We start from the raw sequence: 17,325 nt of genomic DNA on the forward strand, positions 1-17,325 counted from the left end.
TTATAAAGTGTATTTTCTGCCACGTCCACCACGTGGCGCCGTGGCTTAGTTGGTTAAAGCGCCTGTCTAGTAAACAGGAGATCCTGGGTTCGAATCCCAGCGGTGCCTTTTCTGCCTCAGGTTGTTTTCCATGACTCGAGATGCGAGATATAGTACTTTAGAAACGATTTTCATGATAGTAATGAAACAAAGTCGTAACTTTCCTGCTGGAAATTATGTATATATTATCTATTCAGTCGTAACAGATCAGCCACTATATATGGTACAACTTTGAACGTGGAATAATTGTTGGTGCCAGACTGGACTGAGTATGTGGGTTATTTATTATGAACAAAAAACAAATAGTTAGTAATCATGCATTCATGTTGTATAATTGCTTCTTGAATTTCACATATAGATGCATCCACACACAGAGGGTATTTCTCTTTATTTCCTTCTCGCTGGCTTCTTTTACTTCTTCTCTGCCCTGGCTCCATCAGGTGTCCCTTCATCCTTGCAGCCCAGCCAGTATTTTGCAATGGAGCGTGGATATGGAGGATTGTTGTAGTCCACACGCTTTGTCCGCAGATTCACTCTGTAGTATTTATCTGCCATTATAAAAAAAGAAGAGGAAAAACAAAAATACAAATTGTAAAAGGAGGAAGCTTAAAGAGGAAGTAAATAATTTCTGATTCCTGATACAAGGCGGCTCCATGTTTTCATACCTCCCTTAAAAAAGTAGACATTTTGAACCGGAGTGCTCTTTTGCTCCACTATGGTGCTCTCCTCACTGTCATCTCCAAAGAAGCTGAAGTCAAACCAGTCGTCGTAACCCCAGAAATCGTCATACAGCGCTTGGCGACTCTTCCGTCCTCGCTGTCGGCGGTTCTTTCTCAACCGCCTCCTCGTGTTGCCCCGTTTCTTCGCCGCTGGAGGAATTGGTGTCGTGGGCTGCGGACTGAGGTGGACTCGCCCCACCATGGCAGCATCTACAGGGAACCTGAGACCCTTCCAGACTCTACTGGTGAAGCGAGGGCCTGTGGGATCACTGGTGACTGATGAGGAGGAAAGAATAAAAAGAGATTCAGAGAATCAAGATGAGTTCACTGGACTAAATAATGAAATCATTCTGTTAAGACTCAAACTGAAGATCAATTGAAAGATGGGCTGATTCTTACACATTTGGTCATTCATGTAATCGCATGTGAACGCGTATGTTAGAAAAAATCTAGAAAAACAATCAAAAACAAAAAAGCTGATTCTTACTGGGGCCTCCGAAGAGGTCTGCGAAGAAATCCTCCAACGTGGGGCCACAGAAGAGGTCTGTGTAATGATTGAAGAGCACAGAGGGCGAGGACATGCTCATGTGGACACACTCCTCATGGGATGGCTGGCGCTTGAACTCATACTCATAATACTGGTCCCCTAGAAATAAAATAAAAGCACAATGTACTTAATTCATTAAAGTCTGCCCCACACTAGAGGATAATTGGCCAGATTTTGGTCCTGATCTGACCAGGTTAACAGATTAGCTGACCAAATTATCCTGGTGTGAGGGATTAACAGACAGGATTTTAACGTCATTGGACGCATCAGAGTCTCCCATTTTTAAAACGTAATCTTTAGCCAATGTTTGATATAATAACCATATATATAGTGTCTGTCGTCTCCCACTTTTTAAAAATCAAATACATTTGAAAATCTTCTAGTGTGGGTCAGGCTTGGACAGATGGATGAACACAGGTTGAAGCTTTTAATGGCCCCTATCCTTACTACGTCAGGTGTCTTAACCCATTAAGGCCTGAAGCGCCTGGAAAAAATGCCTCTAAAACCTGAGCTTCAATGTCTACTAAATGTCTGATTTCTGATATAAAAACATAACATAATGTACAATTGCCTCAGAAACTGTATTAAGGGTATACGTTCCCACCACTGGAGGTTTTCAACCTGTGGGTCAGGAGCCTTAAGAGGTTGCAATGCATTTACAGATTGTTTATTTTTGTGACACTTTTGTTTCAGTCTTACAAAAGACTGTATGTGGACGTGTTTTTGTTGGGGGAAGAAAAGATAAGATAAGAACTTGCATATTGTTTCTAAATGTTCTGAGGCATTGTTCAAATTTTTTTTAAATGTAACGTTGATTGGGTTTCTGTCAAGGTTGTGATATAGGACCCAAGTGCAGGACAACTCAAGTGAACAAAAGGCAGATTCAAGCAAAAATAAAACAGAACAGAACAAAGCAAAGGGAACAGGGGTTAAGTAAATACATTCTTTTTTTTTTACAAAAATCAATGCCATGGAAACACAGAAAAACAGAGGAACAGCAAAACAGACAACCAAACAGAGGCCAAAGCAAAATGGTGAGTATTTATACACACAAGGAAGGGAGCGACAACGAGACACAGGTGAAACTAATAAGAGGGCGGGGCAGGCAATCAAGAAGGCAGGAAAGCAAACAAAACAGGATGTGTCAAAATAAAACAGCCAAGAACACAACACCAGTAACCTCAAGTAAAAAGAAACTAATTTAAGTCCAAAAAAATTAAAACACTGCACTTGATAATTACATTTGCCTTGCCTTTGCTCCAGGTATACAATTTAAATTATGGAATTTAAAAGCAATGGTCAAATAAAGAAACCTCACAATTTGCTCCGCAAAAATCACAGCTTTACGGAAAATCTTTCAGTGTCAAAACAGTCAACATTTTATAGTATAAATACCCTTGAAAAAGTAGGCCTTCTCTTTGCCTCGGAAGTTTGGTGCTGGCACTGCAAACCCAGCATCCATGTCGCTTGGTTTGTCACCAAAGCCGACGGAAATGTCCTGCGGAAAGTCCTCGTCCAAGACATCGCCATCAAACCTCCAGTACTTATTCCCCTGGAATAAAACAAGTTCATATTAATGCTGTTACTGCTGGAAAAGCCCAGAATTTTTATGGACACTAAAAGCTGCTCTGTGTGTGAAATTCTCCTTCTCCTTTTTATTATTGTTCCCTTCTTTTGCAGCAGTCATGTGATGATTTGATGCTCGTCCGTTATTATATGGATTAAAAAGGGATTTCTCTCTTTCTACAAATTGAGATTCACCCTGGATTTACTCCTTTATTCCTCTCCATTCACCGATGGCTGCGCACATTGTTCACACACTGCACAGAAATAGAAGATTCAACCTTAAATATGTAGCTTTTTCCCTGGCAGTTGATGCGTGTGAAGGCAGCGTCGATTGGCCCGGGGATCCCCCACACATCCTGGATGAGTTTGGGGTAACCGGGAAGTACGGCCGTGTCATCCAACTCAAAAAAATATTCACCTAGAAACAAAACAGGGCACAGATTAGGTAATAAAGTATTTGTACTTTGTTATAGACCACAGTCAAGTTTTATTTAACGTGGATAATCCATAGAAACTGAACACATTCACTCATTTTTGTCCTTTTATCAAACTGTCCAAAATACCCAAAATGCACAGGCCAAAGGGAAGTATTATTTATTGCTTTTCTTTTACTTTTACCAAACAAGTGTCATAACAATTGAAGTACAAAAAAACCCCATGACACTAATTATTATTATTACATGCTTTGTTACCATGGAACTCCTTTCATTTAGTGCTTTCAAAACAATGACTGGTGAGCAGTGGAGGTATTACATTCTCTAAAGCAGGGGCCTCAAACTGGCATCCCGGGGGCCACATGCAGCCCCCCAATCGATTACATGCGGCCCCCCACTTATAACATGTTATTATGAAAACATGACCCACGACCTCACCGTCTTGTAAACACAGTGTGCAGCTGAGTCACAGCTGCCAGCAAGGTGGTAGAATGTAATATATGTTTGCTAGCAATGTTTTTATAACAGTAATAATAAGACATTTGGTCATAATTATCTCATTATTAAATGTATCATATACAACATTCAATTACATATATATAAATACACTCGTTAGGGCCCGAGCCACGAATGGCCATGGCCGAAACGGCTCCTGGTACGAATTTTTAATTCCAGTTGTCCACAGTTTTATTTATGTAATTTAAAATAATTGTCTGTTGTTTCTTTTTTCCCACTTTTTGTTCTCTAGGCTGGCCCCCTCTTGACCAAAATAGATGTACATTGGCCCCCAGGTCATTTGAGTTTGAGACCCCTGCTCTAAAGGTTGTATGAAGGTTGTGACAAAGTAATGTTAGGGGAACGTTCTTTAAACATAGTATGAAGGTTGTGACAAAGTAATGTTGGGGGAATATTCTGGGAACCTTTAGAGAACATTCCCTAAAGGTCGTATGAAGGTTGTGACAAAGTAACTTTGGGGGAACATTCTGGGAACCTTTAGAGAACGTTCCCTAAAGGTCGGTATGAAGGTTGTGATAAAGAAACTTTATAGGAATGTTCTCAAAAGGTTTAGAGGACGTCTTCTAAAGGTTCCCAGGACATTGTATGAAGGTTGTGACAAAGTAAGGTGCTGGGAACCAAATGAAGGAGAACATACAGGAGGGGGGCTCCTTCCTACAAAATGAAATGCCTAAATGAAAAACTAAAGGATCTCGCTCCTGGTCTTGGGGAGACACTGTCCTCTGCATGTTGTAGATGTTTCCCTGCTCCAACACACCTGATTCAAATGGTCAGCTCGTCAGTAAGCTCTGCTGAAGCCTGATAATGACCCATTTATCTGAATCAGGTGTTGGAGAAGGGAAACGCCTAAAACATGCAGGACAGGTGCTCCCCAGGACCAGGAGTGAGAAACCCTGTTTCAAAGCAACAAATGTGGAGAAAAGCAGACTGAATTGATTTACATAATTGACTTTTAACACAGTTTTAGTTTTGCATTCAGGCATTGCATTTTGTAGGAAGGATCCTCCCTTGGTTCTCCTAGTGGTTGATATGGAAAGTTCCCTAACGTTCCCCCTAACCTTTCTGGTTGCACATTTGGTTCCCAGCACATTACTTTGTCACAACCTTCATACAACGTCCTGGGAACCTTGAGAGGATGTCCTCTCAAAACTCTCTAAAGGTTCCCTGAATATTCCCCACAACCTTCATACAACATTTAGAGAACGTTCCCCTCACATTACTTTGTCACAACCTTCATACAACCTTTAGGCAACGTTCTCTAAATGTTCGCAGAACATTCCCCCAACATTACTTTGTCAAAACCATAATACAACGTTTAGAAAACGTTCCCTGAACATTACTTTGTCACAACCTTCATATAACCTTTGGAGGATGTCCTCTAAAGGTTCCCAGAATGTTCCCAGAAAGTTAATTTGTCACAACCTTCATACGACCTTTAGCGAACGTTCTCTAAAGGTTCCCAGAACATTCCCCCAACATTATTTTGTCCCAACATACAATGTTTAGAAAACATTCCCTTAACATTACGATGTCACAACCTTCATACAACCTTTAGAGGATGTCCTTCAAAGGTTCCCAGAACTTTCCCCGAAAGTTACTTTGTCACAACCTTCATACGACCTTTAGGTAAAGTTCTCTTAAGGTTCCCAGAACATTCCCCTGAAATTACTTTGTCGCAACATTCATACAATCTTTAGAGAATATTCACCTAACATAAATTTATCACAACTTTCATACAACCTTTAGAGAACATGTCCCTAACATTATTTTGTCACAACTTCCATACAACCTTTAGAGAACATTCTCTTTTGGTTCCCCTTCAAGTTCTAAAATTTTTTACTTAAATGACTTTCAAAGTGCAGGTTTACCTCTGAATGCATAGATTGACCCATTCTTCAGCTGCAGGAATGCGTCAAAGGGTCGACCACTGCACGGCTGTGCGTCTGCGTCTACAGAAGCTGTGGGAACAGCTGTGGTGTTGAGAACGGAATAAGGCAATGGTACATCTGTGGTGAATGTTGGTGCAAAAGTTGGCGCAGTAGTCGTCGCTGCTTCTGTTACATCCTCTCCTGCATCGAAGGTGTCGCCACGAGCAACTGAGAGCAGGAAGGAAACAAAGAGAGATGAATTCCAGGCCTTGCGTTCAGTAAAATACAAATGATATCTGGAATACTGACTTTTTTTGGGGCAGGTGGTGTCATAGTCTCCGCAGCAGCTTCCGTAGTAAACACACTTGGAGTCGCACTGACATTTCCTCTGTGGATCGAAGGAGCCGCAGAGACCCACACAGGATTCTGTGGAAGTGCAGTTTGTTTTTAGGGTTAAATGTCTCTTATCGATGTAGTGCAGACTTGCAGAGGATAGAAGTACTGAGACAGAACAAAGCAGTGTGAAATTTAATTACAACACACTTACAACAAAAATAGTGAAAAAAAACAAACCTATAGTACTGAACTATTAGTTAGTATGTTAGTGTGACATGGTAACACTATTATTATGACTGTTAATTATACAGTACTTTGTTGTACTATATAACTTTGACAGTGTCAAGAGGAAGGAAACTTAAACTTTGACTCTATAGCTGTATTCTGGATTTGACATTTTTAATTAGAGCAAACAATGTGGAAGACTTACGTTCTGCAGCAAAGGCAGCGTCCAGGAGAAGGACGAGGCCCAGCAGAGCCACTGCTGGCTTCATGTTGACTCCCTGAAAAGAATCAAACAGATTATTTCAATGGAGAAATCTACACTTTTCTACCAGTCTACTCTGGTGAAATGAGTTGTTCCAAGCCAGGACACCGCACTGAATACAGATGAGACCAATAGATATTTTTCAGAAGCAGATGACCCCAGGGTGTCTCTGCTTCCCCGATTGGTCAACACCGTGACAATCATTAAACTGTCACGGTCGATCTCTGTCCTTTCTGTTCCACAATCATCATCTCAATATTTTTGCAATGACTTTAGTTTGCTTTGCTCAATGTTTCACAATAAGGAAAATGGTTAGAATGCGTCAGAAACCGGACAAGAAACTAGAAATATGAACAAAGTAGATTTACTTCATATACTGTGTGACGACTGGAGAACGAGGGAACATGTCATTCAAACATTGTGTAACTGGGACAGTATTTTATTGATCTGGTGTTCAGATAAAACAACAACCCTAAAGCAAATATTGTGGCTTCTCCTGATTAAAAGTGTATGTAGGACATGACTAAAATATTCTGGATTAACTGAAGATTAATGCTTGTTATTTCCTTATTTTCCCCTTTCTTGACATCCAGATATTGTTAAATATTACAGGATCTGTTACGTTTTCTCCAACTTTTCACCGCTTGACTATTATTACAAATGTAACGCGATAAATGGCATTAATTATAGCTGTGTAAGCAGCCGCTTAGTTAGCACTTATGCTTTGGGCCGGCGCTGCATAAAGGAAGACAGAAAATGTAAATATCTCTTTTTAAGTTCAATACCCATAAAGTCAACAAGGACAGATTATAAAGGCTAGTGGAGTCATTCATTAGCTAGCCCATATAGGTGGGTGGTGGAATTGGTTTAGTAATAATTTTGCAAAGTAAAACTGAGACATTAAAACTCTTTTACTCACTCGAATACTTGTGTGCATTGTGAAAATACTCAATTTGAATAAAAACTCCTACTTCTACTGTAGTAACAGTATGTAAGTAACAACTACTCATCACAGAGAATGCACTTTCTATCAATAAAATATTACTTACGCCTACATTGAGTTTTAATTATTTTCTATAGGAGTGTAAACAGATTTATGTTTTATACATTTTTATCATTCTGGGGACTCACTCACCTGCATGTTTCCCTGCTCAGACACACCTGATTCAAATGATCATCAACGAGTTCTGCAAAAGCCTGGTAACGAGACATTAATTTGATTCAGGTGTGCTTGAGCAGGGAAACTAACATGGAGAGAATGGGTCGCCAGGACCAGGATTGAGAGACCCTGCATTAAAGAAATGACAGCAAATAATCATGGAATTATAGTCAGAATTATTCATCTTTTTAAAATAATAAACTTGAATAGAGTAGACCTTTATTACCATTATTGCTAACTGTTGGCTACTCAGCGTATAGATAAAACACAAACATGTTTACAGGTAAATAATTTACTCTCTTCTTAAATCACAACCGCTTACAAAATATATCTCTTTATTCTTGCTATTTTACTTTTCTAGAAAATAGGAAATGGGATATGTGGCATTTCCTTACGAGAAAACATGTTTGAATTCTGCGTCAAGTGACGTAGTTCTCAAGAATCTGCTGCAGCTGCTGCTGACCTTAGGTTAAACGTATCATCTGCTGTTTGACTCCCTTTCCACACGTGTCAGCCCCTCCTACTCTCTGCACGTTTACTGTGACCATCACAGAGCATCACCTCGTCATGTTAATGTTTGATGCACTGAAAGAAAGTGAAAAGATCTCACTCTGTGTCCACCTCATTACCTCAGTAGTTTCTCTGTGGAGAACATCCCCCGTTTTTCTTTATCTGCTGCTCCGTCTTTTACGTCTTATTTTATTCTTCTTTTTCTTGAATTACCAGAAGAATCATGGTTAGTTGGTTGAAGTGGCTGTGGTACCACAGGAACTACATCATGATTATCGTCACTCCACTGGTTCTCCTTCCTCTTCCCCTCATCTGCCCCACATCAGTGAGTATTATGGCTATTTTTCCTGCTTTGATTCATATGAGATGTATATTTCTTTCATTTATTATATCATGCTGGTATTACCTTGTGACAGTTAGTTGTGGACCCTTGGTGCATGTGCATCTTTTCAGAAGAATGGTTTTTGGTGTACATAGGATTTCGGAGAAAGATATTGGAAAAAATAAAAATAAGAAAATGAAGACGGGACCAGGGTCGTCTAAATAGGTTGATATTTTACACATTTTTAAAGCAGTGCATCTCAATCTTGGTCATCCATGTTTTAGATGTTTCTCTGCTCCAACACACCTGATTCAAATGAATGTCTCGTTACCAGGCAGAACTAGAACCAGGTGTGTTAGGGCAGGGAAACATCTAAAACATGCAGGGCAGTGAGTAACATACGGAATATGGAAACTGTCACAAATATTGCGCAATCTGCACTTTCTCAATAAAGTCCATTGTTGTGCATGATCCATACTTTTTTAGCTGCAGTTTAAGCACATATTGATCAACAACATCAGATTCTTACACACTACAAGTAGTATTTTGCGAACCAGTGTCTTATCTATGCGCACATCCTACAAATTGTATCTTCTCAATATCACTTTCTCTTAATGTTTTAAAACTGTAAATGTCATAAATGAGGCACATTGGGTCGAGTGAGGAGTCATATTGTGTGAGCGGCAATGGAAAATTCTGAGTGTTGGTCATTTTAACGATCAGGATTTTTAAAGAGAACCTATAAAATGTTATCACAAGAGACAAAGAGTATGGCACTGTTTGCTTTGTGATCAAGGGTTACTACGCTCTCTCTCTCTGTATGTGTTTGTGTAATTGCTTTTTAAAGAGAAGCCTGAGATAAGACGAAGAAATTAGAAGCGGGCGTTCATAGTGTGTGGTGTTCAGTTAGTTTTTCTGAATCTATGTCCATTTTTGTGTTTCCAAAAAGAATATTTGCAAGTACAGTAAAATACATTAGTGCCCTGGCACTTTCTCTGCATACTAAATCCATATATAATATCTACCATACACAATATATTACAGCAGGGGTATCAAATTCAAATGACCTGGGGGCCCTAAATGTGTATGTTTGTGTTTACAGGAAGCGAAATGTGGCTATGTGATCATCCTCATGGCTCTGTACTGGTGCACAGAATGTTTGCCTCTGGCTGTGACTGCACTGCTGCCAGTCGTTCTCTTTCCTATGATGGGCATCATGACGGCTGGAGCGGTAAGGTGGTGTTTGTTCGTCATTTATTTGCACTTGTGCATTGCCGTTTACATCCTGTAGAAGTTCACGTTCAGAACAAGACAGGACCCACGTGCAAGTAATGAACAGAGAGAGTCTCTTATACAAATAAAACTTTACAGAAAGAAGCAAAAACAAGTGGAAGATATAAGATAGAGGGTCTGAGCAGCACAAAGACTGAAGACACAAGATAACTGAACACAGGTGAAACTAATAAGACACAGGTGAATCACCTGAGGGCTCTAACTCTGTGTCGTTTTGGTCAACCCCTGAATACGACCCATAGGTATGTTTTCTTCTTTATCAACTCAACTAGGGCGAGGCAGAAAGTTACCGACAATGACATTTATATTGCATTAGTACACTAAATTCCAACGCTTTAAACACTAAACAAACAACTGGTGAAAACCACATAGAAGCTACTTGATGCACCCAAGGTACTAGTTTGCTAGTTTGACTTTCACAAGCTGGTCGTTCGACTTTTTGACTTCAGTCAGAAACACCCTCATCATAATTAAACCTACTATTAATTAAACCATAACTATTGCAACAAGCGGAAACATAGTAAGACTTGACACTCTTCAGATGTTCCCTGGATTGGCCAGGCAGCATGTTAGGCAATTTATCTTTCTGTTGTCCATTATAGTCAGAGCCGCCCTCGTCATTTAGGGCGAAGACTATCCCGGGTAAAGTTTTACAGGCGATCAACGTGTCAGTAATCCTGCTCACCTTGCGATAAGCAGGATTACTATCGCGAGATAACTTGGCAGCTGGGAGGGGATAACGAAGAAGAACAGCGAGACGAAGATAGCGACAGTTCCATCTGAGACAAACCTGCAGTACACATGATAACATCATCAACAAATGTGTAATGCAAAACTGCTGTGTTTTATGCTCATTTTCAGTATTTTGGATCATAGAAGGAACATGTATTCACTGTTTTGAAAATGTATTAGCTGATTTATTTCGTACTTCATGGATAAATTATCTGGTCATCAAAGATAACGCATTAAACCTCATCAGATGGACCAGATAATGTTTACAGTCGGTGTAAATTTGACATTTAAGTTAATTATTTTCATGGTGTAGTGGAGCGTTATCCCAGAAGTTAATGTCTTTGACTGTATGTTTGTCTGTCAAAACCTTTTCAACTGATGTTTGCGTCTGTGTTTTCAGGTCAGTATTGAATATCTGAGAGACTCTAACATGCTGTTCATTGGTGGCCTTTTGGTGGCCATCGCGGTGGAGCACTGGAACCTGCATAAGCGAATCTCTCTACTGGTTTTGCTGCTGATTGGTGTTCGTCCTTCACTGTAAGAAAGTCTTGTGATAAAGCTTTAGTCGAAAAACGAAGCTGAAATTACAAGATCAAGAATGCCCACATAGTTGTCCTCATCACAAACATTAGCTGTTCCTTGGATTGCACTCTTCTGGACAGAGATCTCAAATGTTTTTGCCACCCCTAAAGCTGGGGACACACTGCATATCTTTCACAGTGTTTACCAATTCACCAATCACCCATTTATCAGACGACAGTACATTATTTGTCAAACCAATTGAAGCCAACTGAACACCTCAAACTCTCATGCAAACTCTTGCAAGATTGACAATGTCAGTGAGAGCAACAGTATAGAGGGTAAACATACCTGGATGACAAATGCAGTTGTTGTTTTTATATTCCCGCTCCTTCCTGTCATCTTCGTCTCCTCCGATGCAACATCCTGTGTCCCACTGACTCTTTTTCATTGGCTGTTGGCAAAGGAGTTTGCAGTTTGGTTGGTACCCGAAATTGAATGAAAAAAAAAAATCATCATACATGCTTGATTGACTGTGACTGAGGTCGGGTCGGGTCTGTTACCCTGACACACTTGCCAATTGGAGTCTTTACCCCACACACCCCTCATAGATTTCTGTGCCAACTGGCCATGCCGACTGTTCCGGTGTGTTGACCCGTGGGTGACTGCCCAACTGTGAATCGTGGGGAAAATTGTGAAATAGGGTTAGGAATAAGATCAAGAATACAGCTAACATCACAAGCTGTTCCTTGGACTGTGGTCTTCTGGACAGAGATCTCAGATACTGTTCCTGGAATCTAATGGCCCCCTGACTCTCGTGTCACCACTGGGACCACAGTTGCCTTCACTCCCCACATCTTCTTCAGTTCCTCTCTCAGGTCTTGGCATTTCTTGTGCTTCTCATTTTCCTTCTTCTTGATATCCCTGTCACCACTCCACTCTTTCTCAGGACTTCTTAGTTTCATTATTCTCAACCATCCTAGTTGGCATCTTGACCCTGGGACTTCTGGCCCGTTCTCACACCAATGTTCCTACAACTTGGGTCCTGCCTGGTGTGGTAGACTTGATTAGATTGGTAGATTGCCGTTGTGCTCAGGGCCTGTTCCTGTGCAGTCATGATTCACGCCTCTTTGTTGTATTTCAGTCTCGCCCTATCCAGCCATTGGCATGCTTTTCTGATTTCACTGGAACAGGCATGTAGGGGCGTTTGACCCTCTGGTTCCGGTCATGATCGGTGAAGTGATTTGAAGAATCATTGTCAAGCATGTATCAGGAAAACATGACATGACAATAGACCTTGTAATAAAATAGTACTTATCATTTTCTGCACATCAATACTCTCTTATAAATTCTCTCATAGTCATTGTTCTGTCACACAGGCTACTGATAGGCTTCATGTCCATCTCAGCCTTCCTCTCCATGTGGATCAGTAACACGGCTACAACAGCCATGATGCTGCCCATCGCCCACGCTGTGCTGCAGCAGCTGAAAGCCACCGAGGTCGAGGCAGATGAACGAGAGCCTCCGGCTGCAGCCGTGGACTCAGGCAAACACGCGCATGAGCTAACAGGGCAAACTGGTCAGGAAATGACAAATGAGAAACATCCAGATACCAAAAGTCAACTAGAGGACACTGAGTGTAAGTTAAAACATTTTAGATTTATAGGTTTCTGGAGAGTTTCCTCTGCCAATAATGTGAACTTACTGAATGTGTCCGACTACAGATAAAGAGGAAGTTAAGTCCAGGAGACAAGAAATTGAGGCAAAGTATGAGCATCTGACCAAAGGCATCACTTTGAGCGTGTGTTACTCTGCCAACATCGGAGGCACGGCCACACTCACCGGCACAACCCCTAACCTCATCCTCAAAGCTCAAATGGACGAGTAAGGCATCAACCAATAAAGACAGCAGAAATGCTATCCAAATACCTGACTGCTGACTTTTCTTATGTCATCACCTTTCTTCTGTTTTTGTGAAGGATTTTCCCTGATAACGGTGACGTGATCAACTTTGCCAGCTGGTTTGGCTTTGCTTTTCCAAGCATGGTGCTCATGCTGGTGTTGTCCTGGCTCTGGCTTCAATTCATGTTCCTGGGTTTCAAGTAAGACAACACACAGTCAACCACAAAAGACTGTGGGTAAAGTGTTTTTTTTTTCTTTTATACCTGGCGTGTCTTTCAATTTCACAAAGATCTGCAAACAACAAAAATTAATCTATGCTACTGCATGATTAACTGACATTGTAGTACTATAAACATGTCATAACCAATTCAGAACTGTCTTGACTTAACCTATACCTTGATACAGCGGTTATGTATCTGCTCCTGGTCTCTCTCTTCTGTCTCTACCTCACCACCCTCTTACCATTTGTCTCACCATTTTTCCCAACTGGTCAAATGATGGCCACCCATTTTGCAGAGACTGGTTCTGTCAGACATTTCTTCCTCTTGAAAGGGAGGTATTTTCTCTCCACTGATGCCTAGTGATTGCTCATTGTGTGATTTCTTTCTTCCTTACTATGTACAGTGCCTTGAGATAATGTATGTTGTGATTTAGCGCTATACAAATACAACTGAATTCTGAATTCAAAGAGCTGTAAATCAACAGCTCACTCTAAGACCACTTAAAGGACTTTACTCCAATCACAATGCTTTGATTTGCTGACCAATCTCCATCTTTTTACTTTTCTCCTCAGCCTGAAAAAGTCATTTGGTTGTGGCATGAAGTCAGACAGAGACAGGGAAGGGTACGTAGTGATAAAGGAGGAGTACCTAAAGCTGGGGCGTGTGAAGTTTGCTGAGGGCGCCGTTCTCACCATCTTCATACTGCTGGTGATCCTATGGTTCACCAGGGAGCCGGGCTTCATCGATGGCTGGGCAACAGTGCTCTTCAATAAGGAACAGACGTGAGTTTCTTGCATTGTCTTCCCTCTGTTGACAAGACTTTAGATGATGAATGTGGCACAATTTTAAAAACCAGCAAATACATTTTCAAATCAGTGAATACATGTTCCTTCTACAATCCAAAATACTGAACATGAGCATAAAATACAGCAGTTTTGCATTACACATTTGCTGATGATGTTATATGTGAACCGCAGGTTTGTCTCAGATGGAACTGTCGCTATCTTTGTCTCGCTGTTCCTCTTCGTCATCCCCTCACAGTTGCCAAGGTTTGGAGGCTATGGTTACGACGATTCAGGTGAAATATTTTAAGCTGATCACATTATGGGTGGCAATGGTAGCGCGAGTTGTATTTCAAGAGGAAGGTTGTGGATTCCCGACTCCGCTGGTCTACATGTCAATGTGTCTTTGAGAAAGGCTATTAATCCCACGTTGCTCCTGACAGCGATGGTGCCACCAGCGTGTGGATGGGTATGAAAGGGGGTATGGCCAGAATGTGCTGTAAAGCAGCTTTGAGTGGTCAGGCTAGAAAAAAAATGATAGTGCTGTTTACTGTTTCATGGTTAAGCCTCATCTGGTCCTCACAGGTAAGATGGTGCAGGCTCCGGATCCTCTGCTAAAGTGGCAGGTGGTTCATGAGCGAATGCCCTGGAACATCGTCCTCCTGGTGGGAGGAGGCGTGGCTCTGGCTGCTGGCAGCGAGGTAAAAATCAACGTGTTTTGTGATGGCTGATCAGTTAAAATGAAAGAATTTCTGATGTTTGTTTGCTTGTCAATTTTCAGAAATCAGGTTTGTCGAAGTGGTTGGGAGACAATTTGTCACCACTGGAGGAAATTCCTCCCTTTGCCATCTCGATGCTGCTCTCCATGCTGGTAGCCGCGTTTACCGAGTGCGCCAGCAACACGGCTACCACCACTCTGTTCCTGCCCATACTGGCCTCATTGGTAAACTGAATAAAAACAGTGCAGAGTCCACAATTACGTGTGAACACCTAATTCCTCTCCATGTGTCAGACTGTGTTGTTTTGCTCTGTGTTTTAGGCCACAGCTATAAAGATTCACCCTCTGTATGTGATGCTGCCCTGCACCATCGCTGCCTCTATGGCCTTCATGCTGCCTGTGGCCTCGGCGCCCAGTGCCATCGCCTTCGCCTTTGGAAACCTCAAAGTCTTTGACATGGTGAGGTTCACACACATATGACTACAGTATATCACAGGTAAAATTCACATGAGCACAGTTTACAAGTTGGCAAGATCCTGATTCTTAGATTAAAGTATGTTTTTTTGGAAGCCGAAGGAAGGTAACATGGTACATGTACTGTAGTTCATCATCTATAAATTAAAATGAGTCCACAGCTTTTGATAAATGCGGTTTGCTTGCATTACAATGAGTCAGCGGATTTTGTAACACGCCAACAAACACAGGTATGCAGTGGCTATTCAAAACTATGTAAAAACATAGCCTACTCCGGACAGTCATTAGACTTTGAATAACCATTCAAAAACAACAATTTAAACTAGCGATGATGGTCTCTAATTTAAGGAAGTTTAAGAATCCCACACATGCAAAGCACAACCAGCTACAGACAACAAGTGACACTGCACTAGTAACTGGTAAATCATATGATTAATTAAAATTATGACCTCAGGTAGGCATTAACATACAATATATTCTCAGTGTTTTGACGCAATGACAAACAAGTAAACCCAAGACCAGTAGCGATTAAAGCAGATTAAATATACAAGTATTAGCCAAACTCGAGTATCTACCGATACTGATATTAGTCTGATTTTAGACCCTTTATGAACTATGAAGCTGTTAACAACATATTTGTGCTGAGTCATTTCAAAGTCAACAAATATTTCTCTCCCAAAAAGAAGAAATAAACAACCCATAACATGACTCAGCTAAAGTGTTACATCTGTGCATTGTGAAGCATGTGTGATATAGGATTTTTGGATTGTATTAGATTTTACATTTTTATCTGTCCAATGTCTAATACAGTGATTTTGACCAGTATCAGACTGATACAGATTCCCATCCAAATGGAATCAAAGAAAGCTTAAATGAATTAAAACAAGAGTAGAATATTGTGATGGCACTCACAATCTTCCAGCTCTGTGAGAGTGTATGGAGAATCAACTCACTGCAGTCAGGTGTGTGTGGCACTGATTGGCATTGATTCAGCCCAGTTGTGGGGAGTGTTCATATACCCTGAGCCTGCAGTGTTCTGCTGACTCATTGTTTCACCTTCAGAGGCAGTGAGAGGTTCTCCCTGTGGGTTCTTAAGTTGTCGGTGTATCTATAAACACTGAGTCAGAACGTTGTGTGTGTTTGATGTCAAATGCCTGTTTCCCAGTGTATATACTTGTGGTGCTGGAGAGTTTGTTATGACTTCAGCCTTTTGGGTTAGCAAAGGTCTCCCTTTGAGTCAGTTAATCAATGTAATGCTTTATTTCATGAAGGAAGTCTGTAGTGGCTCTACAATCTATCGCACCTGCGTCCCAACCCCCCATTACCTGACAAATATATGCAGTTTTACAAGTGCCAAATTGTCCAAAATGCCGTTGAAAAAGCCTCACCCTGTAACTGATGCTCAGTGTGTCTTTATTGAGACAGAAACTTCCCCACAGAGAAACGTTAAGTCTAGTTACAATTTCCTTGACTTTGAACAGCTCATGACTGTACTGTACTGTGTGTCTGTTCCTCCAGGTGAAAGCTGGCTTCATGCTGAACATCATTGGAGTTTTGACCATCACTTTAGCCGTCAATACGTGGGGAAACCTCATGTTCAACATGGGCACCTTCCCTCTGTGGGCCAACATTACAAATTAACAACCTCAAGTAAGAAAGGACACTGGAAAAATGAAAAACCTGACTGCACAAGCAACAAATCAAGGCAATAAAGGTTTATATTTATGTATCTATAACTATATCTATTTATATATAACTATCGGAATGTTTTCAATGTGTACGAAATGTAAATTAAAGAAACCTTAATCTGAAATACTGTCTTTACTGATAACAATGGTGCAACCAGTACATTTTATGTTATAAAATACGTACAGACTGGCGATGGACGACGACAAACACATCCGTCTCTGTCTATCATACATTTTGTGGATATTTAATCAATACATCATGTTTTTATGGTATGGTGCTGTAGTATAATTTCTCAATTGGAACACATTTGTTACAAGGAAATAATACACAAATACAAGGAATGTATGCAGCTTTAAAATAACATATCTTTCAGCTTCTGCAGGTTAAAGTGTCAAGTACTGTATTTGGAGTGAACTTACACTTACCTTGCCATATAAGTCTTCTGAACTGGACAGTATTATACCACCTTTAATCTTAAGTTTTTGGACATAT

The 17,325-nt window shown here is 40.8% G+C and overlaps 2 protein-coding genes across 2 annotated transcripts; one reads left to right on the plus strand and one right to left on the minus strand.

Moving 5' to 3' along the window:
• Positions 1-450: 450 nt before the first annotated feature.
• vtnb (vitronectin b) lies at positions 451-6,519 on the minus strand (the record flags this gene model as incomplete). Its single annotated transcript, XM_083889639.1, has 8 exons — positions 451-587; positions 705-1,034; positions 1,246-1,404; positions 2,701-2,857; positions 3,150-3,289; positions 5,690-5,917; positions 5,999-6,115; positions 6,456-6,519. The coding sequence occupies 8 exons, from the start codon at positions 6,517-6,519 to the stop codon at positions 451-453; spliced, it is 1,332 nt and encodes a 443-aa protein (XP_083745765.1).
• A 1,885-nt stretch (positions 6,520-8,404) lies between these two features.
• Positions 8,405-16,785, plus strand: LOC310926985 (solute carrier family 13 member 2-like; the record flags this gene model as incomplete). Its single annotated transcript, XM_083889218.1, has 12 exons — positions 8,405-8,506; positions 9,606-9,734; positions 10,929-11,065; positions 12,427-12,686; positions 12,772-12,931; positions 13,027-13,149; positions 13,743-13,952; positions 14,148-14,248; positions 14,538-14,653; positions 14,734-14,895; positions 14,992-15,129; positions 16,663-16,785. The coding sequence occupies 12 exons, from the start codon at positions 8,405-8,407 to the stop codon at positions 16,783-16,785; spliced, it is 1,761 nt and encodes a 586-aa protein (XP_083745344.1).
• Between the last annotated feature and the right edge of the window lie 540 nt (positions 16,786-17,325).

Source organism: Microchirus variegatus (genome assembly GCF_963457635.1).
Source record: "Microchirus variegatus genome assembly, chromosome: 5".
NCBI classification, from domain to species: domain Eukaryota; kingdom Metazoa; phylum Chordata; class Actinopteri; order Pleuronectiformes; family Soleidae; genus Microchirus; species Microchirus variegatus.